This window comes from Quercus lobata, chromosome 4 (genome assembly GCF_001633185.2).
Source record: "Quercus lobata isolate SW786 chromosome 4, ValleyOak3.0 Primary Assembly, whole genome shotgun sequence".
NCBI classification, from domain to species: Eukaryota; Viridiplantae; Streptophyta; class Magnoliopsida; order Fagales; family Fagaceae; genus Quercus; species Quercus lobata.
The window spans coordinates 2,040,874-2,060,004 of NC_044907.1; the positions used below are offsets into that span (position 1 = coordinate 2,040,874).

Consider the following 19,131-nt stretch of genomic DNA (forward strand, 5'->3'; position numbering starts at 1 on the left):
ATGAAAAATTGTTAAAACACCAATTAAAGAATAAAAGAAAAGCTAAATATGAAATGGGAAATTTTTGTGAACAATATGGTTTGCCTCCTATTGCTCATTCTAGACAAAACAGTAAAAAACATGATAAAAGCCACAAAAAATATAAAAAATACAGAAATAACTTTGCTAAACCTAATGATTTCTATGATAAGAAGAAAAATGTTTCTAAAAAACATGTTAAACAAAGAACGGGTAAAGGTAAGTGCTTTAACTGTGGTAAACCTGGACACTTTAGTAAAGACTGTAAAGAAAAACCTGGAAAGTTGAAAAACAAGTTCAACATGTTAAACATTGATGATAATGTGCAAGAAGAATTATTCAGAATCCTTGAATCAAACACCCCGTCTGATTCTTTGGAACATGATTTTTCTTCTTCATCTGATTCTTGCTATCAATCTGCTGATGATTCTTCTGATTCTCCTAATATTAAAATTGGTTGTAGAGATTCCTGTTGCAATGTTATTAATGCTCTCACCAAGAGTGAAGAAGATGAAAAATTAATAATTCAGCTAATAAATCAAATTCAAAACCCTAAACTCCAGAAAGAATATTTGGATAGGTTTAAGAAAAACTTGATAAGAGATGAAATTGGTAAAAAACCAAAATCAACCATAAGTTTTGAAGAAACTTTGGAAAGATTTAATAAAAAGAAATCTAAAGAACTAACTGTTAATGAGCTCCAACATGAAATTCATATTGTTAAACAAGAGATAAATGAATTAAAACATGAATTTAAAAGCATGAAAAGTGATAACAATAATCTTAAACAAGAATTGACAATGCTAAAACTTGATAAAAATCTTAATAAATCCAGTAACGAACAAAATGAGCACAGTGATGGAGATGATTCCAGTCAACAGGCTCTTCTTTCTGATAAAGGTACTCCTGATACTTTCACTGATCCCCAACTTGCTTTTGTTAATAAATTATTTCCTCCAAAATGGTTTACAAAAGTTAAAATTGTTGTTTCTCCTGATTATCATTTCACTTTTATTGCTTTGATTGATTCTGGAGCAGATATGAACTGTATCCAAGAAGGATTAATTCTCTCAAAATATTTTGAGAAATCTACTGAAAGATTGGTTTCTGCTAATGGCTTTGATACCATAAAGGGGGAAGGGGACACGCTGCTGAAGAGGATGAGATGGAAGCACAGAAATATTGTAATGAAAATAGTGTACGTAACTTGAAAGTAAATAACTTGAAAGTAAGAACAATAAATAGTTTGAATGTAAATAGCTTGAATGTAAGAACAATAATAAGGCGTTAGAACCAGCCAAGCAGTATATATCAAAATAATTCAAAGTAAATAAGAACAATAGTTCAAAATAAATGAAAGCAATTTAGAACCATCCGGTATGGCGGTAATCCGTCCAAGGTGGTGGTAGCAACAAGTAAAGTAATGAACATAGAACTGAAAATACTTCTTATTGAAAGTAGGATAAACACTTACAGTAGTAGTAGTGAATACAAGATCTCAACAGTTACAGGTTAACAGTTACAAAGCTTGAACTAGTTCTAGTTATAAGGTTTGTAGGATTACAAGGCTTGTAGTGAACAAAGGTGAACAAGGTTGTAGTAGTAGTAGTAGTAGAAGCAAGTGGGTTCTCTCTCTAAGAAGGCTAGTTCTAAGGGAAGAGAAATCAGAACTAAAACTTTGCTTCTAACTTTGCTTAGGAAAAAACTCCAAAACATAAGGGACAACCCCCCTTAAATAGGCAAAATTCGGAGTGAACAGTGTCATGAACAGTAACGGATGAACAGTAATAGTGAATAGTGACAGATGAATAGTGACAGGTGAATAGTGGCTGAATGGTAAAAAATGGAATTTCTCCTCTTTTTTGACCCAATCTTGTGAGGAATCCTACAAGATTATGGGAATCCTCCGTAGTGATCAGCAATAGCCCTATAAGTGTAGGAACAAGGCCTCACTATTGGTGTCCTTTAAAGACAAAAGAAGCCAATAAGAAAGAAGCCAACAAAAGGAACTAATAGGCATGCATTTTGTTGTCTTCACGTGAACATTAATCTTTGGGATCCTTTGGAAGCATCATAATAGTGCAAAACCAGCTTCTAGCAGTAGTAAATATTGGAGCATTGGCCATTGTGCAGGCTAGACAAATAAGAGAATCAAAATCTTCCGCAAAATCCGGAGTATTATGAATCAGTACCAGATTTTCCGCAACATATTTGTGAAGGACAATATTTTATCTTGGCTGTTGTGCAAACCAGACAAATAAAGTAACACCAGTCTCGAAATAGTAGTGACCTCATCAATCAATAGAGGGAGCATCAGAGGGATAACCATCAAAAGGATCAAAAGGACCTTGTGGAGAATCACATTCATACTCATGGTAAATAGCATACTTATTACAGAATCCGCAATATAAAATTGGCTCAAACCTTGGAGTTTTCCCTGGGATGAGAAAACTTTCTAGATCAGGATGATCTTCTGTTTGTAGGTGAAGAAAGGCATCAGCATAGGGTTTGGGACCAAAAACAGCAATTCTATCTGTGCTTCCTATGAAATGATAGTTTTTCCATAGATTATGAGCAACTTCACGAATTTGATTATTAAGATAATTTCTCCAGCAGTTTGCAAGACCAAAAGGATCTTTAAAGGATAATTTAGAATTTCCCTTGAACCATGGCCCTTGGTGAGTATAACCATTAATGAGAATGAGATGCTTTGAGGGGTTAACATTCATCCAGTTATTTCTTTCACATCTTGGTAGAGTGCTCCAGCATCTAATAGTAACAAAAGGTCTAGTGGAAGAGTTTTCAAACCCTTTAATAGCATTCTGAATGATCTGTGGAAGTTGGCTGGCTTGTTTATGACTTGTTAACTTTATGAACCTAACAAAGCCATATTCAAACATTTGAGAAAGCCAGCTAGAATTAGGATCATCATCATCACTATCATCTGAATCTTCATCAGTAAAATATGAACCATCATCAAAATTAATAAGGAGACCAGGAAATGGATGTCTCTTTTCATATACTCTGAGACTGCTCCCAAAGTGATCTTCCCATTCAAGCTGAATAAAGACATTATCACCTTCGTCTATTTCATTAGGGTCAGGAATAGTGGCAGTAACAAGTTTTCTGAAATACTTGGACCATAGGTCAAAAGACCTAAACATAGCCTTGCTATCCAGAATACGAGATTGTAAATCTGAAGGCAAGTTGGCAACATCACTTCTTAACATGGATTGGGTCTTAAGACTCAATCTAGCATAATCAGTGCCCATTATAGTCTTTTTATCCATCGAATGGATTTCCTCTTTGCCAAAGAGTTGACTAGTGTAGGCTTTAAGACGGCTCACAAGAGCCTCATTTTTTGAAACAAGGTTATTTTCTGGAACAAAGTCAATATTTGAAGCAAGGTCATTTTCTGGAATAAGGTTACCATAATGGCTCATATAAATCTCATTTTGAGCAGTAAGGTTAACAAGGTGGATTTCAAGGGCTCTAAGGGTTTTTTGAAAAACATTACTGTGGTATATATATATATATATATATATATATATAGAGAGAGAGAGAGAGAGAGAGAGAGAGAGAGAGAGAGTATAATGATATGAAAAAGAATAGGGAGATGATAAAGGACACAAGAGTGTCTCTATCAGAATAATTTTGGTTCTCATTTCGGGCAATTAGCAATAATATTTATGTGACTTCTAGAAATATGTTTCATGTAGCTTGGCAAGGAAATTTTGAGAAATAGGTACAAGATCCTTTACATGTAAGGCTTATTTTTCATGCAATTCGGGATCCTAATTTTGGTCAACCTGTTGTGGAAGCTTTTACTCGTGGGTTGCCCTTGGACTAGTAAATATTGCTTATTCTGGTGTTGGTGTTTATTAGTGGCAGTTTGTTATGTGTTTTTACTTCATCCAGCACAAGGCTAAATCTTATGAGAGACATCATATATCGAATTCTTGAACTAAATACCCAAAGGTTGAAATCCATGATGATGTCCCTAAATTATAGAAAAAAAAATTAACATATGCCTTAAAAATATTAATTTAGAAAATATTTTTAGAAATTTTTATGATAGAAGAAAAAATAATTAATTTTTTGGATAACTTTTTATATTTTTCATGAAAGTGGTATTAAATTTTTTCTAAAATAGTCTATTGAAAAATGTTCTAAGTGATGGTTTTTAGACCCCTTAAAAACAATTGATTTAATCTAGGTAATTAGCCAAGTTGTTACTTAGTCCAATTTAACAAGTCTAGGTTATCACAATAACAAAGATCAAATCATGCAAAACAGCGGAAAATAAATAATACAAGATATGATCACTCAGGAAACCAAACCGGTAAAAACCTGGGGAGGATTTAACCTAACTATTCTCAAGGTAAACTTCAATCCACTATCTTGAAAGAATCGAAGTTCATACAATAAGACTTACAAGCCCTCACGCTCGACTTCTTACTGCTACCAACCAGTAGAACTTACTGATACGACCACGTGCAAGCTCTGAATCCACAGACTCCTTCTTTTTGGATTCACAATCAGATACAAGCACACCCACTTGTGTTTTTTTTAAGCTTCAATGGCAACAACTGAGTTGATTATCAAGGTGCAGATAAATCTTCTCCTTAAAAACCCTAAATTTGTGTAAAGGAAAGCTCTTCTAGATCTCATAAGAGATTTTCACAAATCGCAATATAAGCAACACTAAAATGTGGCTAGGGTTTGCCTTTTATACTTAGAACAAATTAGAAACCCTAAAAACATTTTAAAATAACTAGGGTTGAGTTAGAAATTTTGCAGAAAAAAATTCTGCCCAAGCTTCGATTGATTGAGCCTAAGTTTCGATCGATCGAGCCAGGCTGAAATGCATTAATCTTTTCTGCATTAAGCTCGATTCCAACTTTACATAAATGCACATCTTTGAGCAAGACTAAAACACTTCTAAACATATTGTTTTAATTATGATTTGCCAACAATACAAATTAGAGTTCTAAATACATAAAATCCTAAATCTTTAGAACCTAACACTAAGAGCACTTGTTAACTACACCCTGAAGTATAAGGCTATTTGCTACATCGGATACCATATTACTAAATAACTAATAGCATGTTTTGGAGTTTCCCAAAGCCACATGGCCCTAAAGTCAAGCATATGAATAACATACTGGCCAAAACATTTAAGAGTGAAGACAAAATAGCAGTCGGTGGACGGTGGTATTTATTCATTTAAGAATTTTCTTGCTAAGTACATCTTTAATTTGAGTATTTGATTCTTCTGAAAAAAATTGAGTATTTGAGTAATCTTGCACATGTTAAATGCAGCCGAAAGAGAATACCTTATGCATGATATTGGAGGCTTCAATGATAGCCTTTAGGAAATTTCACGACGGCAAGGCAAAGTTTTAAGTAACTTTAAAGTCTTAACTTTTAAAGCAGTGTATATTTATCTCTGCTGCCATTTTTGTTGTACTACGTTTCCGATAGATACATATACATATTGTGAAAGAAATAATGAAAAGGGAGGTACATCTTAATCCTTTTGATTTTGACGTAGATAATTATTGGAAACTCATGATTAATTTGTCTAATTATATTATGTTGGTAAAAGTTAATAGATATCCTAAGAGAATTAAATTAAAAAATATTTTTTAAAAATTTTTATAAAAAAAAAAAAATCTTCTTTTACAATTTTTTTATATTTCCCATAAAAGTAGTGCTAAAACTTTCTTAAAATAATTTTGAGAGATGCTACGTCTACAATATTTTTACAACAAATCACAGGTGGTTAGTTGTTATTGGTTTAAATTTGAAACTAACAGTAAAATTACTTTTTTGCCTTAACAATAACAACAAATAACAACCTGCCACTTAGAATTTATTATAAAAATATTATAAAAATATTGCGGACATATTATTTCTCAATAATTTTTTACATTAGATTAGATTGATAATTATTGTTGTACATGATAATGATCGTATGCAAACAGGACATTACCAATAAATGGCCTCCCAAAAAAAAATTGATCCTACTTTTTCTTATCAAAAAAAAAAAAAAAATTGATCCTACTTTTTTTTTCTCTAGCATGCAGAAGTTATTGTTTTGATGATAATATTTGTTTCAAGACAAGCTCTTGGATATAATTTATATGTAGATAGATAAATCAGCAAAAATACGTATGTCATATATAACATATGTGGGAACTGTAATATTATATGCCACGTAAATAAATAATGCATCAAGCTGCGGTAGCTATAAAACGATATGTGCTCCAGCTCACAGTTAAATAAAGTCTTGTGGAGCAGATGAATGACAATGACTAGCGTTCTGTATATAATAAATGGGGGTAAAAGGTAAACGAAAAAGTGCAAGGAGTACTAACAAAGCAAAGCAACTTGTTGTTTAAAGTGTAAAGTGAAATTGAACGAAGTTTGGAAGCATTTATTATAACCAATCTTTCTTGCACGATTCAGCAACCTAGTTGAGTGAGATGGTCCTTTTATTCCCACTGTGTTTCACATATTATATTCAGCCAACACCTTTAGCAAAATATGCTTCTTGTCTAATCCCTTTATTCCTTATAGTAGTAATAGGAGATTGTTTAAATCTCCATCTTTCTTCTCAAGTTTCAGCAATGGGGAATTGTCTTTCTCTCTCTCCTTCTGCAAAGGTTCTCTCTATCTCCAAGAAGAACAAGGCTTCTTTGCCCATTGATAACATTTTCAAGCTTCCCTCTCCATTACCAACTTGGCCAGCAGGTACCTCTTTCTACTCTCAACAAGTTCACTATTCCTATATTGTTTTTGTTAGCAAAAAATAAAAAATTTGGGACTAAAAAACTTTATCTTTGTTGTGTATTCTTCTTTTAGTATACACCATATATTGTATACAATGTTAACAATTAAGTCTCAATGTTAAAATTTTGGAGTCTGTTAAAGATCTTAACAAATTAATCGGGATCGGCTACATCTATAACTTTGTATATCCATTACAATGTTGGTGTTGTACGTTATATAATAGGTAATGGATTTGCAAGTGGAGTTATCAATTTGGGAGGATTACAAGTGCGTCAAATATCATCTTTCAACAAAGTTTGGGCGACCAAAGAAGGTGGTCCAGACAACCTTGGAGCAACATTCTTTGAACCCTCAAATGTACCACAAGGATTCTTTATGCTAGGTTCTTATAGCCAAGCAAACAACCAGACTTTCTTTGGAAGGGTTCTTGTAGCCAAAGATGACTCAGGTGGTGCTCTGAAGAAGCCATTGGATTACACTCTTGTGTGGAGCAGTGAGTCTTCGAAAATCAAGCAAGATGGCAATGGCTATATTTGGTTGCCAACACCCCCAGATGGTTACAAAGCCGTAGGCCATGTTGTCACGAGCTCGCCTAACAAGCCATCCCCAGATCAAATTAGGTGTGTTAGATCTGACCTCACTGACCAATGTGAGGCCCACACATGGACTTGGGGTCCAGGTAAGGATAAGGATGAAAATGGTTTCAATGTTTATAGTTTGAGGCCCAGCATTAGAGGGATTCAATCCCAAGCTATGGGAGTTTCTGTGGGTTCATTTTTAGCCTACACTGGTGGGGTTACTTCTCCTTTGTCTAATATAGCTTGCTTGAAGAATGCCAAATCCAATTTATCTTCTATGCCTAATGTAAAGCAAATTGAGGCATTACTTCATACCTACTCTCCATGGGTATACTTTCACTCTGATGAAATATATCTACCTTCCTCAGTTGATTGGTTTTTTGGTAATGGGGCACTATTATATAAGAAAGGGGAAGAGTCAAAGCCTGCGCCAATTGAGCCCACAGGCTCAAATCTTCCTCAAGGTGGTTCAAATGATGGTGCATATTGGTTGGACCTTCCAGTTGATGAAGGGGCTAAAGAAAGAGTCAAGAAAGGAGACTTAGGGAACTCCCAGGTTTATGTTCACATAAAGCCCATGTTGGGTGCTACATTCACTGACATAGCTATATGGGTCTTTTATCCATTTAATGGGCCTGCAAAGGCTAAGGTTGAAATGGTCAATGTCCCATTGGGGAAGATAGGTGAACATGTTGGTGATTGGGAGCATGTGACTTTAAGAGTCAGCAATTTCAATGGGGAGCTACAAAGGGTCTATTTCTCTGAACACAGTGGAGGCACATGGGTGGATGTACCAGAGCTAGAGTTTCAAAATGGTAACAAGCCTGTGGCCTATGCATCATTGAATGGCCATGCCTTTTATTCAAAGCCAGGACTTGTTTTGCAAGGGAGTAAGGGAATAGGAATAAGAAATGATTCTGAAAAGAGCAATTTGGTCATGGATACTGGGTTGAGTTATTCAGTAGTGTCAGCTGACTATTTGGGTTCAGCCGTGGTTGAGCCACCTTGGTTGAACTATTGTAGAGAATGGGGTCCAAAACTTAGTTATGATCTTGCAGAGGAGATTAAGAAGGTGGAGAAATTACTGCCAGGTCCTCTTAAATCTGCTTTTGACAAATTTATCAAGGGCCTACCCAGTGAAGTGTTGGGTGAGGAAGGGCCCACTGGGCCCAAGATGAAGAACAGTTGGACTGGAGATGAAGTTTAATGGCTTAGATTTGTTATATTATTACTTTTATATTCTTGATGTAACACTAATAACTTATTTTTTGTTTTTGCTGAATAACACTAATAACTTATTGCTTACACAATGAAGTTATGGACTTATATTTATGTGTAAAGATTGGGATTGGGATCTAGAAAAATGGATTTGTTACCTCCAAGTTGAAATTATCTAAGCAGTTGCAATCTGTCAACATCTTTAACTGTGCCTTTTACGAAGTTTTAGGGCCATTCAATTTAATAAAGGTTTTGTACCAGTGTCCACTTTTTTCCCTTATATGTTTGATTTTGAGTCTCTAGTAGTTAGTACGGTAGCATTATCAAATTCGGTTAATCGCCTATTAGTGGGATTATTAATAAAGAATTAAAATGTTAAGGAGTTCGTTAATCATTATCAATACTTTAAGGGTTAAGATTAGGTTTTAGTGCACTAGATTCATTGAGATAATAACACATGTTTACTTTTGATTATATGTTGTCATCACAATGCTTCCACTACATGAAAAATTATTAGGTCTACTAGAGGATGATCAAAGTAATGCCCCAACTAGTAAAATATTATTACCTATACAAATGTGACATCATTTTGTGATTTTTTTTTCTTGTACTAATAAGGAAGTTTTTTTTTTTTAAAATTTTATTTTAAAGAATACCAAGTATTTTTCTCCCTGCATCCATACTTTAATTGCATCTGTAAAGGGTATTATTGCTTTTTCTGAAAAAACAACAGTTTCCATAAGCCAAAGTGTTGGTTAATCATCATCAATATTTTAATTGCGTCCGTAAAGACAAGTATTTGTGATTATTGCTTATGAACAAAATTTATTGGCATCCAAAGGGGATCAAGTCTTAATAAGAAGAAAAGTATGTCCAAACTATTATTGCTTGACAAAGACTTTTTTCTTTCTTGGTTTCTTCAAAAAAAAAAAAGACTAAGATTTTTTTTTTTTGGTTGTAATACTCTTTATTAAAAATAATAATTAAAATCAATCGATCAGAATTCCAAAAGCTAGAATTTGCCACCTAAAATACCTTAAATGACATTTCCTTATCTTGTAAGAGCAAGGTGACAGGTGAGGTTATGAGTTCAAAACTCACTATGTGTGTGATTTATTTAAAATATTTTTTCACAATTTGTGTCAATTTTTATAATTAACATTTAACATAATATCACTTTTACGTAGGTTAATCACTAACACAATTTGTATTTTACACCAAATCACTACATATCAATTAATAGTTATAGTGGGTTCTAAGTTAACTTAACGGGTAAAGTCCTTAATGGTTGAATCTCCGCCTACACTAAAAACTGATTGGTGTCTTGGTCTGATGATAAAGAATTATTATCAGGAGCGAACATCATAGGTTAAAAATATCTCAATAATAATAATAATGATAATAATATTTGTAAAAAGAATGTCTAAACTTATTAAATAAATGTCAAAATGCATAAATACTTCAAAGGGTTTGGGTCTGACGCAAACTAAATTGATTCTATATCTCCATGAGGTGTCTATTTTCACGTGTCTATCAAATAACACCAGAAACAAGAGATATATGATTTAGCCTTGTGCTGGATGATGTCTATATCTTATGAGGGACATCTTATGAGGGACATCATCATGGATCTTGAATCTTTCCATTATTAGCAAAGTTGGGATTTGAATCTTTCTCTTCGTTGTAATTATCGAATGGATCTGGTTAATGGGTGCTCTTAACCCATTTGTTAATGGAACATTTTAAAAAAGTTTTAATACTATTTTCATGGGAAATATCAAAAGCCGTCAAAAAAGTTAGTTACTTTTTATTTTCCAATAAAAATTTCTAAAAATATTTTCTAAATAAATGCTTTAGGGCATCCATTAGCTTTTCCTTATTATTTATTATCACAACTTGTTTTCCTTTATTAGCAAAGTTGGGATTTGAATCTTCCTCCTCATTATAATTATGGAATGGATCTGGTTAACGGGTGCTCTTAGCCTATTTGTTAATAGATCATTTTAGGAAAGTTTTAATTCTATTTTAATGAAAAATATAAAAAGCTGGCAAAAATGTTAGTTACATTTTCTTTTCTTTATTCTATAATTTTTTTAAAAAAAATATCCTAACTCAATGCCTTTAAAGCATCAATTAACTTTTTCTTTATCGAATTATGAAAAAATCAGTACTGCCGTGAGAAACACAAATTCCATAATTTATAAACAATGAACAAAATGAGTTAAAATAAATCAGAAGTATTTTATAGAGTTAAGAAAAAATTGATAAACTCGTGAAAATGCATACATTGTGAGGAAAGGATGTAGTTTAGTTACATTATGCAAAATAATATGTGTTCCACAGAAAACAAATACTTTATATATATTCTAGATATTTGTTGAAAAGATACCTTTGAAAGGGGTGTACTTTAAAAAGTATCGAATATTTAATGATTAATTGGAATGTAAATTAAAAAAATACATTCGTTTTCGTTATATATATGTAGTACATGTGCTCGGAAATAATTGTTTGTATATTTTGTGATATATTCATATATTATGAATAATATATGAAATGTTGGGTTACATGAATGACATTGAAACGCTATGGTTGTGAGCATCAAAAAAAGGTTGCAGTGCTTGTGCGACAGAAAATTCCTAAAGTCTGGTGAATCAATTGGCTATTGTGATGATAACATAAAATTTATACAAATAAATCTTAGTTGGGAGATTGTTCCTGGTTTTAATTTGAGTCTATTACTAATATCAATTTTTTCCTCAACAATAATAGTCTGTTAGTTAGGATTTATTGTAAAAATATTGTGGTTGTAGAAATTTTTTTCCCCTTCTAACTTCAACTTTTGGTATTCCGATCCATTAAGGATTTTTTTTTCTTTTTTATTTTTATAAAATTTTTGTGTGTTAATAAAGAGTAATTCATTGAAGAAAAAAAAAACCCCTTCTCATTAAGATTTCAGCAACTTTTTATGCCAATTTAATAATTAAACAAAGCTTTAGTCACAAAGAATTTGCTTAAGTGTTATATATATATATATATATATATATATATATATATATATATATATATATATATTGTGGGGGCCATTTGGTCAATAGGCCCATTAAGGTTAGGAATGTTGGGCCTGTGGCCCATCCGAGGATGTATATCCGTCCGAGGAGGCCAAGTCCGGTCATAAGGTAATTACTGAAAGGGGTGGCAGTCAATATCACGAGGGTGAGGTGCTGTATTCGTCCGAGGACGCCATACTCCTCGGCATTGTGCGTCCGAGGACGAATAGGGCGCGGTCTTGTTGTAACCAGATCTCAGAACTAAGTCACCACCAAGGATAGAATAACCGACCAAGGATGAAAGAGATAAGGAAACAAATATCTGTAACTACAGTTGCCTCCGCATTAATGACCTCTCAACCAACTCTCTGGCCGCATTAATGTGGAGGTGATACCTGAACAGTAAGGAAGCAGCCTTACAGCTGCCCATAGGAAGTTCCAGGAGGTGCTAGATGGGACAGAAAAAAATCCTCCAAACTCAACCTACACGTGTGCGGTAAGGATGGAACACAAAGGGGGGTATATAAACTGAAAGAAGAATGTAAAGAAGGAGGGATCGGAATAGGAAAAAAAAAAAAAGAAAAAAAAAAAGAGAAAAGCACAGACAAAAGAAAAAGAGCAAAAGGAGAGAAAAAGAACTGTACTGATCACTAAAGAAAATGATCGTTGTACCAACTTTAGACCTTCAATAGACGTGAGAGTGAATCTTTTTAAGATACCACAGTTAACCTAGTTCTTTACACCCACGCTCTACAAATCATATTGTTTGGGCCTTTTTACGTACGAACCCAACACTGTTACGGTTCGTTACAAATCGCGTCCTTACAATTGGCGCCGTCTGTGGGGAGAACTTGTGTTAGCTTAAAGGACTTTCGGTGCAACGTTTCCGATGGAAGAAGTGGGTCCACCTCATCCTGCGGCGGGACCGCATCAGGAGGATGTCAACCTGCATCAGGCGAAGTCAAGGGGCTCTCAGCATGGTGGTCCTCGAAGGAGTCCCGAACGGAAAGAAGGCCGGGAGGGGAGTGTACGTACAACTCATACCACCAAGAGCCACTCACGGGGGAAGAGTCATGTCTCTCATGCGAAGTATAATGGGAATCTGCAACGTGAGATTGCAGACTTGAAGAGAGAATTGTGCCATGCACGATGGGAACGTTCCCCACTTTGTTCCGAACCATCATTTGGGGAGTCGGATGGAACTAGTTACAGGCGGAGATCGAGAACTCCACAAAGCGAGACTTTCTCTTATGAAGAGGAGCACCGCTATCGACGTAAGCATAGAAGTTCAACTAGCAGGGGCTTGGGAAACGATGCCATGAACAAAGCCTTGAATCAAATTTCCAAGTCACCCTTTACGAGAAATATAGACGATGCTACCCATCCTCAGCGGTTCCATCAGCCTACGTTCTCTCTGTATGATGGTCATTCAGATCCGGTGGAACATGTAAGCTATTACAGCCAAAAGATGGCTATTTACTCCAGGAATGATGCTTTGATGTGCAAGGTTTTTCCATCGAGTTTGGGTCCGACGGCGATGAGGTGGTTCAATGGCTTAAGGGCCAATTCTGTTGGATCTTTCAAAACACTAACTCGAGCTTTTGGTGCTCGCTTTACTACATGCAGCAAGCCTTTGGGATCCTTGCTGAATTTGTCTATGCGAGAGGGCGAGACTCTCAAGAGTAACTCGGATAGGTACTGGGAAATGTTTAACGAAATAAAGGGAAAGAATGATCCTGTGGCTATAACCACTTTCAAAACTGGTCTCCCAGCTGATCACGATTTGAGGAAATCCTTGACGGGTAAACCTGTCACTAGTGTGCGCCAGTTAATGGACAGAATAGATAAGTACAGAAGGGTAGAGGAAAATCAACTTCAGGGGAAAGGAAAGGCCAAGGTGATCCCTCAGGAGAGGAGGGATTTCAGGTCGGACCGTTATAACAACAGCCGACCAAGGAGGAACTTTGTTGGGCAGTTGGGCTCGGCGGACGCCTAAGTTGTTAATGCAGTATTTCGGGAGCCCGTTTAGCAGGTTTTGGAGAAGATAAAGAACGAGTCATTCTTCAAATGGCCAAACAAGATGGCGGGAGAACCTAGAAAACGCAACCCGAGTTTGTATTGCCATTATCATCAGGATCATAGGCACACAACGGACAACTGCAGAAATTTATGGGACCACTTGGAACAGTTGGTTTGTGAAGGGAAATTAAAGCAACTCTTGCATCACTCCAGTGGAAGGGCGAGCCAAGCAGGTTCCGAGGTGCGTAAGGACGCTTCATCAAGGCTCCTCCTGGGTACGATCAACGTTATCTTTGCGGCCCCGGGAAGGATTGGATCTTGCCCCTCCAGAGTGTTGTCGGTGTCCCGGTCCCCAGTCGAGGATCACTCTCAAGCATTGAAGAGAGCCAAGAGGCGTGTCCCCCTGATTTTGGGCTTTTCAGATGAGGATATGGCTGGGACCATACAGCCTCATAAGGATGCCTTGGTGGTAACGTTAAGGATTAGCGGGTACAATGTCAGAAGAGTGATGGTTGATCAGGGAAGCGCCGTGGATGTGATGTATCCAGATTTGTACAAAGGGCTAGCTTTGAAACCAGAGGACTTAACAACCTATAATTCCCCTCTAGTAAGTTTTGAGGGAAGGTTGGTCACTCCCTTGGGGCTAAGCAAGCTGCCCGTGCAGTTAGGTACGGATGTGGTGGAGGTGGACTTTATCGTCGTAGATGTTTTTTCTCCGTACACGGCTATCGTGGGCAGACCTTGGCTTCACACCCTTAAAGCGGTTTCGTCCATCCTACATCAGAAGGTGAAGTACCCATCTGGAGACCAAGTGCTGGAAATAGTAGGGAGCCAGGCGGCTGCTCGGCAGTGCCTAGTGGCGGCTATACAGCATCGGCCAGAAGCAGAAACCTCAGCTACGGCCGACAATGAGTTATAGCAATTAAAGTCCCCAGTATCAGGCTTAGACGTGCCAGCCAATGGGGTAGAATGTGAAGATCTGGAGAAGGTAGTTGTTGCTGATGATCCAGAAAAATTCTTCCAGGTTTGAGCCAAATTGCCTTTGCAAGAGAAAGCGAGTTTGCTGGATTTCCTCCGAGCCAATGTGGACGTTTTTGCATGGGACCCGTATGAGGCCCCCGAGGTGGACCCGAATTTCATTTGTCACCGGCTCAATGTGAACCCTGTCGTTGTGCCCAGGAGACAACCTCCTCGGCGACCATCGAAGGAGCATGCCGAGGCGGTTAGAAGCGAAGTTGCCAAGCTCAAACAGGCCGGGGCTATCAAGGAAGTTTTCTACCCTCAGTGGTTGGCCAATACGGTGGTAGTAAAAAAGAAGACTGGAAAATGGCGGGTGTGCGTGGATTTCACAAATCTTAATAAGGCCTGCCCTAAGGATCCATTTCCTATGCCAAAGATCTACCAGTTGGTGGATGCGACCATGGGTCATCCCAGGATGAGTTTCCTGGATGCCTTCCAAGAGTATCACCAAATACCGCTGGCCACCGACGATCAAGAAAAGACTGCATTTGTGACCCCGATTGGGAATTACCATTACAAGGTGATGCCCTTCGGCTTGAAAAATGCCGGATCTACCTACCAACGCATGATGACAAAAATGTTTGAACCACAACTAGGTAGGAGTATTGAAGTTTATATCGATGATATGGTTGTCAAAAGTAAAGTGGTGTCTGAGCATGTGGAAGACCTCGCGAGTATCTTCGGGATACTGAGGAAACACAAGTTGCACTTGAATGCTTCGAAGTGCTCCTTTGGTGTAGGTTCCGGGAAATTCTTGGGATACATGATGACCCATAGAGGAATTGAGGTGAATCCAGACCAGATTAGGGCCATTAACGATTTGCAAGCACCTCGAAATCCAAAAGAAGTTCAGAAACTGACTGGGATGACTACTGCGTTGAATCGGTTCATCTCCAGGTCGGTTGAGAGGTGTCGTCCTTTTTTTCGCCTATTACATAAGTGGTAGGGATTCGAATGGACTGCGGAGTGTGCTGAAGCGTTCCAGCAGTTGAAAGATTACTTGTCCAGGCCACCCATCATGTCTAGCCCTGAGGTGGATGAGGTGTTGTATGCCTACTTGGCAGTAGCCCCTCACGCAGTGAGTTTCGTCTTGATACGAGAAGACAATGGTGTCCAAAGGCCAGTGTATTATGTAAGTAAATCCCTCCATGAAGCTGAGGTGAGATATTTGTCATTAGAAAAGGCCATACTGGCGGTGGTCCATGCAACACGCAAACTTCTGCACTATTTTCAGGCTCACACTGTGGTTATTTTGACCCAACTGCCTCTTAAGTCCATACTCAGAAGTGCTGACTACACCGGAAGAATTGCCAAGTGGGGCACGATCTTGGGTGCTTTTGATATCAAATACATGCCTCGCACCTCTGTAAAAGGTCAAGTCCTTGCCGATCTGGTGGCTGAATTCGCCGAGTGCCTAGAGGAAGTTAATATGAATCAAGATCACATGGATGAAAAATCGGTTGGCTTAATATCCGCACAAGGAGAGTCTTTTTGGAAAGTGTACGTGGATGGGCCGCAAACCAATGGGGAGCAGGATTGGGATTGGTGTTGATATCCCCTGAGGAGGTCATCATCGAGAAGTCGTTAAGATTAGGATTCTCAGCTACTAACAACGAATCAGAATATGAAGCTTTGATAATGGAAATGAGTATGGTCCATAAAATGGGTGGAAAGGCAGTGAAATTATTTTCAGACTCGAGGTTGGTAGTCGGTCAGGTGACAGGAGAGTTGGAGGCCCGAGATCCAAGGATGTAAGGGTATCTGGATCGGGTTAGGCGTATGCATGCGAAGTTTGAGTCTTTCGACGTATTGCATATTCCTCGAGGTGAAAATACCCACGCTGATTCCTTAGCGACCCTTGCCACCACCTCAGTACGAAGTTTTCCTCGGGTGATTATCGTTGAAGACCTGTGTACCCCTACCTCACCGGAAAAGGAGGTTTGCCAAGTCAATCAAACCAACCCGTCGGCAAGCTGGATGGATCCCATATTAAAATTCCTTGAAAGTGACGTGTTGCCCGACGATAAGATGGAAGCTGAGAAAATACGAAGGAAAGCTCCTCGGTACTGGTTTTCCGAGGATAAAAAGTTATACAAACGGTCCTTCTCTGGGCCATACCTACTCTGTGTGCCTCTTGAGACAGTAGAGTCGATACTGGAGGAATTGCATAAGGGCATTTGTGGGAGCCATACAGGAGGAAGGTCTCTAGCCTGTCGAGCCCTCACACAAGGATATTGGTGGCCAAATATGCGAAATGAAGCGCAGGAGTACGTTAGGAAGTGCAATCAGTGTCAAAGATATGCTCCAAATATCCACCAACCGGGAGGGGCTCTTAACCCTCTCTCTAGCACTTGGCCTTTTGCCCAATGGGGGCTAGACATTGTCTGCCCTTTTCCTAAAGCCATAGGAAACAAGAAGTACCTGCTGGTCGGAACAGACTGCTTCACTAAATGGGTCGAGGCTGAGCCCCTGGTGAACATCAGAGATGTAGATGTGAAGAAGTTTGTTTGGAGAAACATTGTTACGCGATTTGGAATCCCCCGCGCTCTTGTCTTGGATAATGGGCTCCAATTTGATAGCAATGCCTTTAGGGAATATTGTTCAGAACTGGGCATAAGAAACAGATATTCCACTCCGGTTTATCCGCAAGGCAATGGGCAAGCTGAGGCTGTTAACAAAGTGATAGTCAATGGGCTTAAAAAGAGGTTGGATGACGCTAAAGGAAAGTGGGTGGAAGAACTGCCACATGTGCTTTGGATGTATCGGACAACACCCCGACGTTCGACGGGGGAAACTCCCTTTTCCATGACCTATGGGGCCGAGGCCGTCATCCCCCTGGAAACTGGATTCCCAACGTTAAGGACCAGTACATTCTCTTTGGGTAGTAATGATGCGATGTTGGAGAAAAGTTTGGACTTGATTGAAGAGCGAAGGGAGAGCGCGATGGTTCGACTAGCTTACTACCAACATAAACTCAAGCAGGGCTATGATAGTAATGTGAAGATGAGGCCGTTAGCCATAGGAGATCTGGTGCTGAGGAAAGTGCTGAGGGCCACTAAGAATCCAAATTGGGGAAAATTGGGACCTAATTGGGAGGGGCCATATCGGATCACTCTGTAGCAGGAATAGAAGCCTACTATCTAAAGGACCTAGATGAAAAACCTGTACTTCATCCTTGGAATGTAAATAATCTCAAGAGGTATTATTATTAATAAAAGTATTTCAATTCAAATATTTTCTTTTAACTTACGTCAACCATACATCCTGTACTTCTGCATCCTATGATTTATATTGAATTGTTAAACAGAAACTAGGTTATGCCAGGTTATCGGATCGCAAACTTAGTGGAAATTAACATCCTATATTGTATATTGAAATGTTAAACAGAAACTAAGCCATGCCAAGTCATCGGATCGCAAACTTAGTGGAAATTAACGTCCTATGATTTATATTGAAATGTTAAACAGAAACTAAGCCATGCCAGGTCCTCGGATCGCAAACTTAGTGGAAATTAACGTCCTATGATTTATATTGAAATGTTAAACAGAAACTAAGCCATGCCAGGTCCTCGGATCGCAAACTTAGTGGAAATTAACATCCTATATTTTATATTGAAATGTTGAACAGAAACTAAGTTATGCCAGGTCCTCGGATCGCAAACTTAGTGGAAATTAACATCCTATAATGTATATTAAAATGTTAAACAGAAACTAAGTTATGCCAGGTCTTCGGATCGCAAACTTAGTGGAACTTAACATCCTATATTGTATATTGAAATGTTGAACAGAAACTAAGTTATGCCAGGTCCTCGGATCGTAAACTTAGTGGAAATTAACATCCTATAATGTATATTAAAACGTTGAACGGAAACTAAGTTATGCCAGGTCCTTGGATCACAAACTTGGATGAAATCAACCTCCTATGTTGTGTATTCAATTATTGAACAGTAACAGATTTGTGATAGATCTTCTAATCATAAACTTGACGGGAAATAACACCCTGTAACATTCATGGAGGAGTCAGAGAGAGATCTTTGGACGTAAGTTGGCGTACAATCAAGAAGGTGGTTGAAGTGAACTCATCCAAAATTACAATGACACAGAGAACGAGTGCAAAGATAACATAGAGCCGCAAGAGTGATAAGAAAATGAGTAAGGAAGTCCTCTACTAAGTGTCTAATTGAGTTACAAAATAGGTTCTACTTTTTTAATTACAACTGGATCTATGGGTTCTGACTGGCGGGTAGGTCTGCCTCCGAAGTTGTGATTCCATCTTTGGCTTCGGTAATGCCCCCAGTTGGTAGAACTGTGGAGTCCAATTCCCGTTGAAAACCCTAGGAGGCCGTCTCTGCTTCCGAAGCGGTGGTGGTCTTGTCTGGGGAGGCTCCTGGTTCCGGTTGGCCGCGAGGAGGAGAATTGCGAGTCAAAACCTCCTCG

The 19,131-nt window shown here is 37.9% G+C and overlaps 1 protein-coding gene across 1 annotated transcript; it reads left to right on the forward strand.

Annotated features, from left to right (window-relative positions):
- Nucleotides 1-6,414: 6,414 nt before the first annotated feature.
- LOC115987834 lies at nucleotides 6,415-8,806 on the forward strand. Its single transcript, XM_031111438.1, has 2 exons — nucleotides 6,415-6,774; nucleotides 7,037-8,806. Exons 1-2 carry the CDS (start codon nucleotides 6,507-6,509, stop codon nucleotides 8,596-8,598), a joined length of 1,830 nt encoding a protein of 609 aa, XP_030967298.1. The 5' UTR covers nucleotides 6,415-6,506; the 3' UTR covers nucleotides 8,599-8,806.
- Nucleotides 8,807-19,131: the final 10,325 nt, after the last annotated feature.